The 14,489-nt window shown below is 42.5% G+C and overlaps 1 protein-coding gene across 1 annotated transcript in view; it reads right to left on the minus strand.

Moving 5' to 3' along the window:
- rell1 (RELT like 1) overlaps positions 1–10,535 on the minus strand; it is a 28,251-nt gene extending 17,716 nt beyond the window's left edge. The window contains exons 1-2 of the mRNA XM_069672637.1: positions 10,434–10,535; positions 109–330 (exon numbers count right to left, since the gene is read on the minus strand). Coding sequence (XP_069528738.1) covers positions 109–330; positions 10,434–10,458 — 247 coding nt within the window. The 5' untranslated portion in view covers positions 10,459–10,535. The remainder of the gene's footprint in view (positions 1–108; positions 331–10,433) is intronic.
- Positions 10,536–14,489: the final 3,954 nt, after the last annotated feature.

Here is a 14,489-nt window from a genome sequence, read left to right on the forward strand (position 1 = left end):
GCTGAGTAATCGTGCCGGGTGTGTTCACGACACGACAGATGTAATAAACACATGAAGCTGGCTGTAACACAATGACACACTTTTTGAAGTCGCCTCCCTCGTCCTCACCTCCACCCAGCTCCGGGTCCTTCTCCTCCTCGTCCACGCACTCCTCCTCCTCTCCATCCTGCGACTCGGTGGTGCACCGGTAGCCCTTCCTCTTCAGCACGTGGCAGATGACGACCCCGAGCAGGCCCAGGAGGAAGAACACGGGCACCAGGACGAACGCGGTGTAGTCGGGGTGGTTGCTGCTGCCGCCGCCGCCTCCTCCACCTTTAATTGTAGTCGAACCTGTCGGAGGAGAAGGAGAGAATAAGACATGAAAGGCTTTTACTTTGAAGGTTGGACAGGAAACAAAACAGCAGATTGGCATTTTAACGCCCTTTGATGGAAACCTGATCTCCACAGCGAGCAGCTGAGGGGATTAAACACCCTCAGCTGCAGCATGACGGAGAGTTCATGTCCCTTCCTGCTGGAGGCTCCGCCCTCTGCACCTGAGGACTCGTTTGGCGTAATGAGCTCGAGCAGAGAGAGAAGGAGGCTCTACAAGGTGACTTGTTTTTCACAGCGGCTGATGGAAACTAAAAGAGCACAAACACCATCAATTTTACGAGTCGAGCTGCTTCTCCCACTCCCGTCTGCCAACCCGCCCACGCGCCGGACTTTGGACCCATCAGGGTGCCACAAGGCTCAGGGAGAGGGTGCTCCGAGCAGCTCCTGAGCCCGGCGCGCTGAATCTCTTCATTTGTTCCACACTGATTAATCAGCAGATTATATCCATGGTGGAGAGGTGTCACGTTGAGTCTACGGTCAGCAAAGGAAGGAAATTAAAACAATCAGTCAAGAAGATCCGGAGGAGACGTTCAGGGGGATCTCGGCACCAGAGTCGACCCCACATTTTCAGAGAGAAACGACATGGGCTCTGATAATGGATCAATATATCTATGCAAAGGTGCTCACATCGCTGCTTTGCTAAACAAACTACATCATTAAAGAATGCAGTATAAGTCCGACACAATGACCGCATATAAAGACGGACGTCTCCATCTGCTCTCATTGTGACAAACAACGTTATGTAGCTGATGACTCTCTTCTTCTTCTTCTTCTTCTTCTTCTTCTTCTTCTTCTTCTTCTTCTTCTTCTTCTTCTTGTTTTTGAAGTGCATTACCGCCACCTTCTGCTTCGGAGTCCGGCCGCAAGTGTGCTCGGGTACGGATCGAAATTATTCAAGTGTAACTGCACAATTTAGAAAAAAGTGGACAAGGGGCTGAGAGGGGGGGTGGGCGTGTCCTACAGCTCAGTGACGGCGCCTCCTCTGGCCAGAGAAAAATGGAGAGCGAGTCACAAGGCACATATATCACAGAGAGCTCTTTGAGGTGGAGGACTTCTCCCCTCCAGAGTCCCCTGAAGAGCGCTTCAGAGTGGTGGAGGACTGCAGTGGTCCCGAGCCCTATCAGTTCGAGCCGTTGGCTCCAGCCCCGCTAACGTCTGAAGCCGGAGCTTTCGGCGCTGTTCTGATTCTGAAGAGAGAATGGGCGCAGTCTCTGAGTAACATAACGCAGCAGTTTTTCTTGACAATACAGGACAGCACTGACACACTGACGCCGAGTACTGACACATTTAACCCCAGTTGTATTGCTCCGTTATTCAGTGATGCAGGGTTCACGATGAAGTGCCTCAAGCCCCGTTTACACTGCCACTTCAGGCGGGATTATTACACCTCTGTTATGTACACCACCTGTCATACCGCACAGCTCATCCGACCAACATCAAGGTTCAAACAGAAATACACGCCTAGGTTTATGTACACAAACGGAGTGATGGGCTACAGGAACATTTGGTCATTTTAATCCATTTCCAGGTGTTTCCAGGAGGCGTGGGAACCCTGGTGACGTTAGCTGGAAGGCTAATGTGCAATGTGCTAGCATAAATAGAGTTAACTCCAGTAAATGCTGCGTCTCCATCTGGATTTCACAATGGGACTCAGAGACTCTTTCATAAAATACTGACGTGATTAATCAATTATGAAAAATACTTTTGGCCGTGTTGCCCGGAGACCGATCAGGCCAAAGGTCAAAGTGCAGACTGTGACCTGTCGTCGGTTACAGGCGAGAGCTCCCCTGGCTCCTGCAGTTTGAGACCACGTGAGACATTCCAGCACGACACACAAGAGGGCTTTTGTCTGCTTCCTGTTCGCACCAGAGTGTGTGTGTGTGTGTGCGAGAGAGACACACACACATATACAGAGTGAGATAACAGTGTCAATGAGTCTCAATCAAACCGAATCACATGCCACTTTGTAACCAGAGCCGTGTGTGTGTAGAGTATGTGTGTCTGCATACCTAACATGAGCCTCCTGATGCATACAGGCATCTGTGCCGGGCCTTTGTCTCAGCGCTGCGGCGCACCGGACTGAAAACACACTGATAGAGACCATTGTCTGCGCGCTGAGCATCCTGACCCGCTGCTGCTGCACATACAGAGACGACCACGCTGGCACCGGCCCATCAGGACTCTCGAGTCGTGATGGGCCTGTTAGACCATTGTATGAGAGGCGGTGAAAGAGAGGAGGATTTTGGAGATGAGTCATAAATCTCTTAGCAACCACAGCTGGTACAAAGATCCTCAGAGAGGCACAAACATGTGTGACACATGCACATCGCAGGTACAGATTCAAATCAAGCTGGATCATTCTTATTAAAGATTCAACGGCACTTTGAAGGAACTGAAAACTAAAATCTTATCCGAGTCTGCAAACAACCGTGACCGCCACCCAACGTTTAATAATCATCATGTTTACATATGTACATGATAAAACCACAGAGAGGCAGCGAATCTTCTGATGGCGTTAGTCGGACATTCGCATGTTTGCTTGACTGACAATCTAACTTTGGCAGTAAATTTGGTCAGAACTCGCACGCACATTCACTCATTAAGTATTGAAAATATATATATTTTTATATTATATGCGGCTGTTCAATCAGTGCTGTACACAGCTGAAGAAATCAATTCTTCAGTGGGTGCAATATTGAGCAAGAAAGCTACGGTCGTGCTTCACGGCGCAATTTCAATATAATACAACATGATCGTAAGCGCAGCAAACGTGATAAATAAATAAAATATTACATGCACATCCGCATGCAAACATCTGATCTGGGAGGAGGAGCCTGGGATGCATGGACCAGGCATTCACACCAAGGTCGCAGCAGCGAGCAGTCAGCGTCACTCGGAAAGATTGGCGTCAATTTGTTCGCAATTTCAGGCAAAAAACAACAACATTTCAGCCATTTGGAGATCATTTAGATTTCGGGGGGACTACTTGTTACAAGCACTGGCACTAGAGGTGGGACAGAATACTGATATCGTAATATATCGTCATCTCAACTGATGTTGAGCCAAATATCGGTATATACATTTTTTTAACAATGCAGCGCTCTCAACGGATCTCCCTGCCAATTTGAGTCACCGCATCATTGTTTATCTCAATTTGTGTCAAAATGTGTGAAGCTGACGCCCGACTGCAGTGTTTCCTGTTCATAATATGATTGTATTGCAATATATCAATTATCGTGATATTATCGTTATTGTGGGCCACGTATCGCGTATCGTCTTAACAGTCCTAAACAGCTGGTGCTTACAGACACAGGACTGATAGCGAATAGGGGTGGGACAAAATATCGATATGGCGATATATCGTCATCCTGACTTGTGCAAGACAGATATCGTTAGGCTGACGCCAAATATCGACAATTTAATTTACAGATATACGGCGCTCGAAACAGATTTTGGTTCTCCACGTCACGACGTCGTGACTCCTCGCGGTGATGCTTGTGACATGAATGAGGGCGAACGAAATGAACTGGCCAAGAAGTTTATCAGATATCGTGATATATCATGATATGACATCAAATATCGCAAAATCACTGTATCGTGATATTATCGTTACCGTGGGTCACGTATTGTATCGTATCGTGAGTTACCCTGCGATCCCCACCCCTAATAGCTAATACGCTCATTTCAATAGATATCGTGTCGTAGATATTGTATCGTAGATATTGTATCGTACATATCATATCGTACATATCGTATCGTATATATCGTATCGTAGATATCGTAGATATCGTATCGTAGATATTGTATCATGTGTCGACTGCACACAAGCAGCTTACGCATCGTTCAGCTGCATTTCTTCTGCCGCACGCTCGTCTCCGATAAGTACGGCTGAATTTGTAAGTCGGTAAAAATAAAATGTGTGCTCGTCCAGAACGTCCCCGACACTCGCGTGCTGTTTGCAGCTCGTGTGCGATTCAAAGGAAAGACGAACAATCAATCAAGTTGCCAAACTGAAGCCGCCAAGTATGTCAGATGATTTGCAGCTGCACTGAGCCGCTCCCCGGAGACAACCAGAACATCTGAAGGAAATTTTCACACCACATATCTAACCAGCGAGGAATTTGCTTGTTGTGTTAAATAAATCAACTCCTCGGGGGTCGTATTGAAAACAGTGTTGACAAATGAAAGTAAAAGATCCACTTAGAATGAAACACACTTTGGGAGGGGGACATGAAACTGATTCTGGGCATGCATGATCCGGTGATTCTCTGGAGATTTAAGGATGAGGAAACAAACACTATCTGGGTCAAACTGCCCTTAGAGGAGACACATCCCGTTTGCAGGATTGCAGCAGGTAAACACCGAACACGACCCTGAAAGACCCTTTCTGTCTGCAGCGTCAAATCCTTCAGCTGAAGCGTCCGCTGGCGCCGAGCCCGGGCTGAATAGGTCAGCGTTGCTATTGTAGTCGTTTAATTTCCTGCGGTTTTATGGGGATTTACTCGGCCAGTCGTGTCTGCTTGAAGGTTATCGACGCCTCGGCCTTAACGGACTCTATCACGGGATGATGTGAGATCGATGGCTGGAGAAAAACACACGAGGGAGAGTGATGTGTGATCGAAAACATCAAGAAGTCCTCGAGACTTCTTTTCCCTACTCTCGACCCTAACACGGAATTACAGGGAACTATTTAAGCATTATTAAAGGCAAAGTCCAACTAAAGACTGATAGCGTGTGTTACTCCTGCTTTCTCCAGCAACCATTTCCTCTTATCGGCCCTAAGAACGATGCCAAAGGGCAGCTCAGAAAAGAGGATGTTCCTGCCTGCTGATATCAGCAGAAAACCTCAGACGACGAAATCACTTCAAAGTTTTTCAAAACAGGAAATCAGAAACGGCTGAAAACTTTCACTCTTTTGTCATCGAGTGTCTGACCTGTCTTCTCCATTCATTCAGTAATCTGATCCTCGACTAGTAACTGCATTACTCTCCTAGACAGACTCGTCTGAGGAAGCAGAGAGAGGATGTGGGAACTGTCCGACGTCTCCTCGCTGACCGCCGTTTGGCGAGTCGATAACCTCTCCTTCCCTTTTCTGCGATGACGACTGTCTCCACATTGATCTTTAAGGACAACACCAAGAAAATCAATCTGTCTTTTCTTGTCATTGTGAAAGTCCAAAGACATCAATCTATGTGAGAGTCGCTTTTACATTTGTGATTGTCAAGAGGGCCGTCCACCGTCCAACACCTGGGCCCAAAGTGAAAACAACTGTCCCTACGCTCATCTTATTTGCCCTTCTATACTGAATATAGAGTATCATATCATTTTCATATGTTACAGTCCGTTTAATAAAGAAGAACTCCTGTCATGTATCACTGTGATGCATTATTAGGAACTTGTGCAATTTGGGTTGTGGTAACTGTTTGCTAATTTATTAACATGTTGTTTATTGTTATTTTGAAATACTGCTGCTATGGAGACGGCTAGGATAACATTGCATCATCACATGTCATATCATAATTGATCCTGTTGTATTGTATCGTATCATACTGACCATATTGTATCATATCGTGCCTTCGCCCTGTATCGTATCATATTGTGTTGTGTCGTATTGACCATATTAGGGATGGGGACGAATACTCAAGTACTCGTTGACGTCATTATTCGAGTAACGTTACACTACTCGCGCACCTGCGTGTCTTGTTTCCGACTAAAGTAGTTAAACTCAGCCGTGAGCAGGAAAAGTCGTGTCTGGAAGTACTCTGATAAAAAAGGCAATGATGACGTGCTGTGTGAGATATGTGGTGCTACACTTGTAGATCATAGAAATACTACTTCGATGCTTCACCACACGCACTTAAAGCACTTAAAGGAGAAGCCAGCAGAGACAGACAACAGGCAGCCTCGCATCACATCATAGCCCTGTTAGCACACGTCGCTGTGATGATACCAGAGCAGAGAAGCTTAGCCTGCTAATAACGAACATGGTGACTGCAGATATGCTCCCACTGAGTGCTGTGGAAGGAGAAGGCTTCATGAGCTGATGGCGTTTGTTGAGCCAAGAGTACACGCCACCATCATGCTGGACAGCAGCTACAGGAGTGGACAACATGTGAGTTACGTGTGAAGCAGCACAGAACAGAAGTCCACACAGTCCGCTACCGCTGTGACGTTTGACTGCGGACTGTTGGTACAGCGTTAATTGAAGTTGAAGCTGTTCAGGTCGTTCAATGCTTTTGAAATTGCACTTGCTTTCCATTGTTGGCAATTTATTTACATTAATGTAAACGTGTAATAGTAATGTTGTCTTACAGGCATATAGCCGACTGTTGCAGACGTGGTTTTTTTGTCAACGGTAAAAAATATATATATAATTTGCGAGCACTCGATTACTCGTTCATAAGGTCGTTAGATTACTTGAATATTAAGATTACTGGAAATGCCCAGCCCTACACCATATTGTTCCGTGCCTTGTTGTGTTGTATCGTATCATATTCTACTGTATCATAACGTATCGTATTGTATCATATCAAGTGGTGTTGTATTACATTGCGCTGTATCGCACTGAACATATGGTGTCATGCCTTGTCATGTTGCATCCTAACGTATCGCACCATACTTAGTGGTTCATATTGCACTTATCGCACCATATCGTATTGTATCGCATCAAACCATGTCATATTGTATTGCATCACATTGTGTCGTGTCATGTCTAAAGCTAAAATGTGAATTACCGTGGCGTCTGTGCAGTTGTGTGTATTGACTTTGTCAACGGAAGGATGAACGAAGCCATAAATGTTTTGTTTTCTCTTTTAATTTTCTGATCAATTATAAAAGTTCTTAACAAGAGTAGTGTTTTTCTTAAGTTATGTATAAGAAATTAAAATGTTCCTGACGTATTTGGTGACTGGTGTGGAGAAATTATCTAAATTAGGGATAGACTGATTATCGGCGCCGATATTCGGCATTTTGAAGCATATCGGCATCGATACGATTTTTTTTTTTTAATCCGACGGCCGATAAGAGATCAATTCAAAACTGGGTTATTTTGGCTCTGATGCATATGCTTAAAGGCATTTAAACAAAGTTAAGTGTTGGAGTTTGTATTATTCAAAATTTTGACTCCAATATTTTCACTTTTACTGCAAATGAATATCAGCTTCAAATATCGGTTATCGGCCTCCTTGACTACTAATAATCGGTATCGGTATCGGCCCTGAAAAAACCATATCGGTCTATCTCTAATCTAAATCATTCTCGACACTTTTCTACACTGCGTGAAAAACAGTTGTCAAATAAACCACATAGCTGTCACACAATATATGTCCTTAACTGTTGAACCAACACCACATAAAGATAAGAATCTGTGGCCTGCAGCTCAACGCTGACTGATAATGTGTTAAAAGGCTCTCTGCATGTGGCTCACTCATTTCCTCATATTCAGGAAATCGTGTGTAGACATAAAAGCTAATCTGAGACCAAGTTACTTAAACTAACCACATTTCAGCTCACTATACGTCGAGATGAAACCTTGCAATCACTGCTCGCTGCAACCTGCAGACATGCCAAGGTGTCAGACAGCAGGTTATGATATCTGCAGGGTTATATAGCAGGCGCACTTGTTGTGTTGCTCAACTGCATTCTGCGTGTTGCTTAAAGATCAGTGAGCAGAAAATTCTCATTTTGCAGCCAGTGAGGCGTCCCAAGAGCTGTGGTTTGTTCATTACAAATTGTGATTATTATTTATAAATGTTTCATGTTTCCATAAAATAAGGAAAAATTGCTCAACGAAGAAAAGCAGCAACGTAAAATCAGTAAATTAGAGGATGTTTGACATTTAAGCTTTAAAAAAATGACTCAATTTCTCTTCTAATTTTAAATCATGAATCAATTAATCATGACTGTTTCAGCTCTCGCCCCGCGAGTCAAGAATAGCTCCCTAATTACCGGGATACAGCAGAAAAGGGATCTTCCCACTGTGGCAACTTTAATAATGTAGCTCCACATGAGTAAGGGCACATCTCCAGAGGCTTCACCTGTTATGTAATCTCATCCATACCTGCGTGAGTTGGAGCAACAACTGTTCAGCTGTCATGCCAGGATGTATCTGGAAAATTGTTTAAAGTCGGACACATTTCTAACCAACTGTAAATGTCTGCTTTGAAGAATTCAATATGTTTGTGATCAAAAGACTCCCAAAACTCCCACTCTTTCATATGTCTTTAAACTACTCATCTTCAGTTAAGCATTCAGTCCTTGAGAGAAGACAGTGTGGAGAATTTTACAAAAAAAAGTTACACAAAAGTAAAAAAATAAATACATTTGCGACCAAACTATTTTTGTGACCCTCCACATTCAACTCGGGACCTCTCATGGTGTCCCGACCCCTATGTTGGGAACCACCAACTTGATACACATCCACATTACTTTAATGTATTCTCCCAAGTGGATGTGCTGCATGACGAGCTCTAATTAAATGAGCATGAGGACTCGGCCTTTTGCAAGCCACAGACTCCTAAAGACGCTGCATGGAAAATGGAAACAGGCCCAGCGTTCTGAAAGGGTATGAATGAAGAAAGTGAAGCAACGTTGGGTGAAAGTAAAAGAAGCACTGACTAAGTTTTTCTCAAAGCAGAGACACGCACAGTAACACTCTTCTCTCCTTGTACTTTCTAAATATGCGGACGCTCGAGAGACGTTCAGCCTGACAATAAGGGTGGGAATCTCAAGAAGCAGAACGATACAATATTATCGCGATACTTTGATCATGATTATTGATATTTTGAACATTTTGCCATATGGATAATTGCGATAACACATATTGAAACTTATTACTTTTTTTAATTGCAAACTATGTCCACAAAGGAATTGTGTCTGGGATAAAATTTCGGGCCTTTTTTTTCCCCACCAAAATAGGATCTTCATGCAGACAGACGTTACATCCTTTACGCCATAAATGTTGCACGTATCCAACAAACTGAACGTGAATGATCGTCTTTATAGTCCAACCCAACTTAATGCAATGGCGTGTACACTTTGCAAAAGTACTAGGGGTGGGAATCACCAGGCAACCTGCAATACGATATGCCGATAATTTAGTCCCAATATGATATTATCGCGATAATTTAGTCACAATACGATATCATTGCGATAATTTAGTCACATATTATCGCGATCAATTAGTCACAATACGATAACATTGCGATAAAATTTGTGGTTGTGCGATAACCTACTTTGCGAACTATCACCATATTAAACTGAAAATTTTGTCCTCAGTGGAAATTTTTCTTTTTTATCTGACAAAGAAAAGGACTTCCCCCTCCCGCTGACCTCACCAGAAAGAAATTGCCATCTAGTGACTGAAAAATGTATGTATGTATGCATGTTCAGGTAAACACAAGAACATATTTTGTCCGACATCAGTATTACTTCACCTAAGCAGGTAGTGTATTTCTGTATTTCTGCCACTGAAACACACATTGAAACCAGACTTGTGCCTCAAGTATGACAGTTACAACTTACAGTGTCATACTGTGTATTTTTGGCTGCTTCATACAGACCTTCAATTATACAGTATATATAGGCTACACATTATAAACCCTCACAGAAAAGTAAACTAGTGGCGAGTACATTTAGTCTGAGAGGCAACTAAGGTCAAGAGATGTGTTGAGGTGTTTGAGTTAAGTTTATCACGTTTAACACAGATGAATAAGTAATAAAAGAGCTTTATAAAGAGGGCTTCTAATCCTTTTATCGATGCTTCCTGTGTGTTTCTGCTTTCTACAATTGTGGCTGCGTATCTTATTTAGAGATTTTCCACAGTAAATCTGCCGTCTCGTGCTTCAACTTCATGCCAGCTTATCAAACGTTAGAACATTAACAGTAAATGTTGCATTAATACCGTGGTTCCACTATGATTGAATAAACTCCGGCTGTTTTAAATGAGGGCAAACTTTTCTAGGTAGTTGGTGAGATAAAAAGCAAATTATTCTAAATGTGCAGCGCTGCTGCACCTCTTCCTATCCACTCTACAGATATTCAAAAGAAAAATAAAAACTTACTCGTGACGACGGTTGAATCAGCCATTGACGGACGGGTCCGCTGCTGGCGGTTGGGTCCGGGGGTGATGTATCTGACAGGCGGCCGTTGAACTACTGTAAACGGTCAACATCAACCGTGGTCAAACTAAACTAAAAGGAGGGACTTCTTGCGAACATCAATGCATTTCCTAATTCTTAAAAACTGGATACGCCCTTATCTTAAAGTGGTACTCCCTCCGACAGAGAGCAGAACACAGGAGGCGGACCAAGATGGTACACTGACTGCTACATCCGCCTTCAGTGACGGTTCAGAAAAACGCCGGTTTCAGCCAGAAGTAAAGTCATATACTCAAATAACTTACCTAAAGTTGTTAGTTACTTGTTCATTCATTAATTAAATGTCTATTTTGTAAGACATCTCTTTTTGGGAGGTAAAAATAAGACTTAATTGATCTCCAAGAACAGAATTTCCAAGCTAACAGAATACTAAAGGTGCTTTTCGACAGCAGGAAGCAAGTTACTTTTACTGGTTCTCCGTACGTCATTAGCCTCATTTGCATAATCTTCCCGGGACTTTCGGCCGCTGTGGAAACGCAGACAACAATGGGCCACAGGAATTCAGTTCCTTGGAGAGAAAAGCACCTTTACATGACGTGTTTCCGAGTTAAACAGGACGTGCAGGCGGGACATATCATTAGAAGAATTTGATTTGATCGTTGAGAAGTGAGCGTAGACAGACGTTCTCCACAGTGCAGTAGCTAGCTAACCGACCGACCGTTCGTGGTGCTCTGCGGCTAAATGTTGCAGATTGATTGGTTGAAATTGGTTGGTCCTAGCTTACGTAGGCACACGTGTAGATGCACAATATTACCAGGGATGTGATCTAAAAGGATTTAAAGTACATTTTTAATTTCACCTCGACTTTAACTGAAAGACACTTAATGAGACATGCTAGCTTCATGCAACAGTTAGCTAATTGCTCCTCTAAAAAAGCCTGGTTATTCAAAAAGAGCATTGAAACATATTATTCCCGATACTGACAGCATTTTGTAGTCACTTTGACTTCTTTCACTGTGTTTTAAGAGAGAGCTCTTTCGAGCACTAATCAATTTTCTTGATATTCCTCTTGAAACTGGTTTTGCACAAACATGCTACCTGCTGTCGCTAACACTAACAGCTCTTACGTTTGCCTCTTTCTCTGCAGTCAAACAGTCTTGAGGTCGTGAAGAATTTGAACAGCTATAGGGAGAAACAGCAGGAGAATGTTTAATATTTTGGGCCTCCTTACAATAAATATTTTCTGTTGCTATATCTTTTCATTGCTGTACGTTGTAAATATCACATTTTGTAAGTGCATGTGCGGTGCAAACTCATAAAGAGCATTACATGTTTGTTGACACTGACAAGCTTGAAGGGGATGGTGAAAAAGCAGCACAAGTCTGCACGAAAACATGATGCTTATTCAGTGAAGTCGTCATGAAAAAGGCAAACCATGAGCAGTGGACAAAAACAAGTACAGCTGAGGGGAAACCCTGCAACTCCAAAGCAAGATGCTGCCTCTCAGGTTACAGCTGTACACAGGGGACTTGCCTTTTTATCATAACTGGAACCTACCAACTGCTTAGCTAACGACAGGGTGAGCTAGACTGATATAAAACTTTCAAAATGTGCAGGATAAAGTAAAAATATCAGATACAGAATTATCTTTTTCTTCCATACAATTAGAGTTTATTTTGTGTACTCACACATAACTATGATGCACATGCTTTAGGTGAAAGTTATTTCACATTGCCCTGTCAATCAAACCTTGGAGGAACTAACGATGCACACCTGTTTTCAATTATTGGCAGATAGTCAGAGCTTAAGAGACGAGAAGGTCACAGTTAGAGCAATATTCATACGATAGCACAGGACATATCTACTTATACACAAATTAAACAAGCTTTGGAACACCTGGAAATCATTCTTAAAGATAACCTCTAATTTAATTTTACATTTATCTAGTTTCAGTTGTGATTTCTCTCCTGATTATTTTAGATCTGTCGTGCCTGAGTCATTTCCCTTTTGTGCTGTCACTGTTAAGAAATGCTGCCCTCTAGTGTACACATTTGTGCAGCTTATATTTAAATCTCCTGATATACATTCCTCACACTACTTGCATTAGAACTAGTTTGTGCCATTTTAATATGCAATTATAATGATCCTGCACACTCATTTTCATGCACCAACAGTGTGCATAAAACCACATCTTTCTTAGCCAAAGTGGCAGGTTCTTCATCTTTTACTGAGGCATTCTTTATTTCGATTCCTGTTTAAAAACTGCTGAAATGTGATGACTATATTGGTCTTTTTGCACAAATAACGTTGTTGCAATGTTCATTAAGGGCTATTAACTACACCTGACCTCTATAAACACTATCTATTGCTCAGATCATTCAGATTAAACGACACCTATATGTGTTAACGTGACACACATTCAATATTGAATGTAGAATTAGTCAGATGTATGCCTGCACTGACAGCAAGTGCCTAATATGTCAAATAACGTACATTTAAACTGGTAAACAAGTCAATGCAGTAAACTGTTCTGGGAATCTGCAACAAGATGTGGACACAAGCACCTGCCGGTAGCTGGTGCCAAACGCTCACAACAGACTATTGGCCGGATGGCAGTGTGCAGCTCAACCAATGAGAAATCTGCGAATCCAAACTAATAACCAACCACTCAGATGAAAACACATTTAAAGCGGCCGGAGCGTAAATATGTCACTCTAGTGCAAACATAGTCAGAAAGGGCTTTCCAAATCAGCACAACAGGATTGGTTGTTTTGTTTTTTAATTTTGCTCCACAGAGTCATTCGGGGTCAGCATTTTGCAGCTCCACACAGCTGCACGAAAACCGAATGGGTCTTTCCAGCAAACAAGCTCAGGCAAGCCAAGTGCAATAACCAGCCAATGGCAGAGAGACCCAGTGACTGGAGAAGAAAGTGGAACATTGAAAAACTCTCCCCTGTTTAAAACAGGGTGCCAAAAGTGGTACTGCGACGCACCAGCTATCATGCCCTGTTTCTTTTCAAATTTACTTATTACTATATTACATTTGCACCTATATTTATTATACATTTAAACTATTCTTTATCAACTGTACATCAGTTTGCCAGCTACCGTACATATATAATAAATATACGTTCTATATTGTTTATTATGTTATAAGTATAACCACAAATGGATTTACAATTAGTCTCAAACGGTGATATTTGATTAAATACTGTGATATTTTGTAAAAGTCCTTAAAACCTCATTTTTGTTGCGTTGTCCTCGTCAATGTGTATTCTGACACAATTAACGGACTCCAAATAAAGATTACTGTGTTATTATCGTAGTGCTGTTCATTTACTCACTGGCATGCGCCCTACATCTGTACTGTTTACAGCCGATTCAACAACCACCCCGTCTGCAACGTGCCTTCAGAGAGGACAAGAAGATCGTGTGACGTCACCATGTGGGAGCACGTTGAAATGTGCATGCATGGGACTTGGCGCAGCCGTAAGTACGAGGCAAACGCGCAGCAGAAATAGCCCTGTGTTGTTCGGTTCGGTGGTAAATGGATGACTCGACAATACTTTTGTCCGATTTCTTGTCTTCTTCAAAATACTACAGCAAAATTTAGAGAAGAAATTAGAATACAAATGTTGAAAGCAAAACTTTGCTCGGAACTTTAATGATATTATTATAGAAATAAGTTGTAATAAAACAACTACTAATACTACAGCTGATTATTACTATCAGCAGCAGGAACAGCAACGTATTTATTTTCAATTTATATACATCTTTGAAACTGTTGCCATATTGCTAAAAAGAACTAACACAAAAAGAGCTTACACTTCAACAATTTAAGAAACAGCCAACTCTAAATGTTATTGCGACGCTATTACGTTTATTACAGTCAATCCAACTAGGCCACATCAAGTGTGGGCACGGGCTACGCCCTCTCATGTTCCAGTATGTTTGGAAAAGAACTCAAGACCAGACACACTGCAACGTGACTACCAAGCCCCGTGCAGTTAGCCCCGCCAC

This window comes from Semicossyphus pulcher, unplaced genomic scaffold (assembly GCF_022749685.1).
Source record: "Semicossyphus pulcher isolate SPU_LCO1_2020_fin unplaced genomic scaffold, fSemPul1.0.p SCAF_21, whole genome shotgun sequence".
Lineage (NCBI taxonomy): Eukaryota > Metazoa > Chordata > Actinopteri > Labriformes > Labridae > Semicossyphus > Semicossyphus pulcher.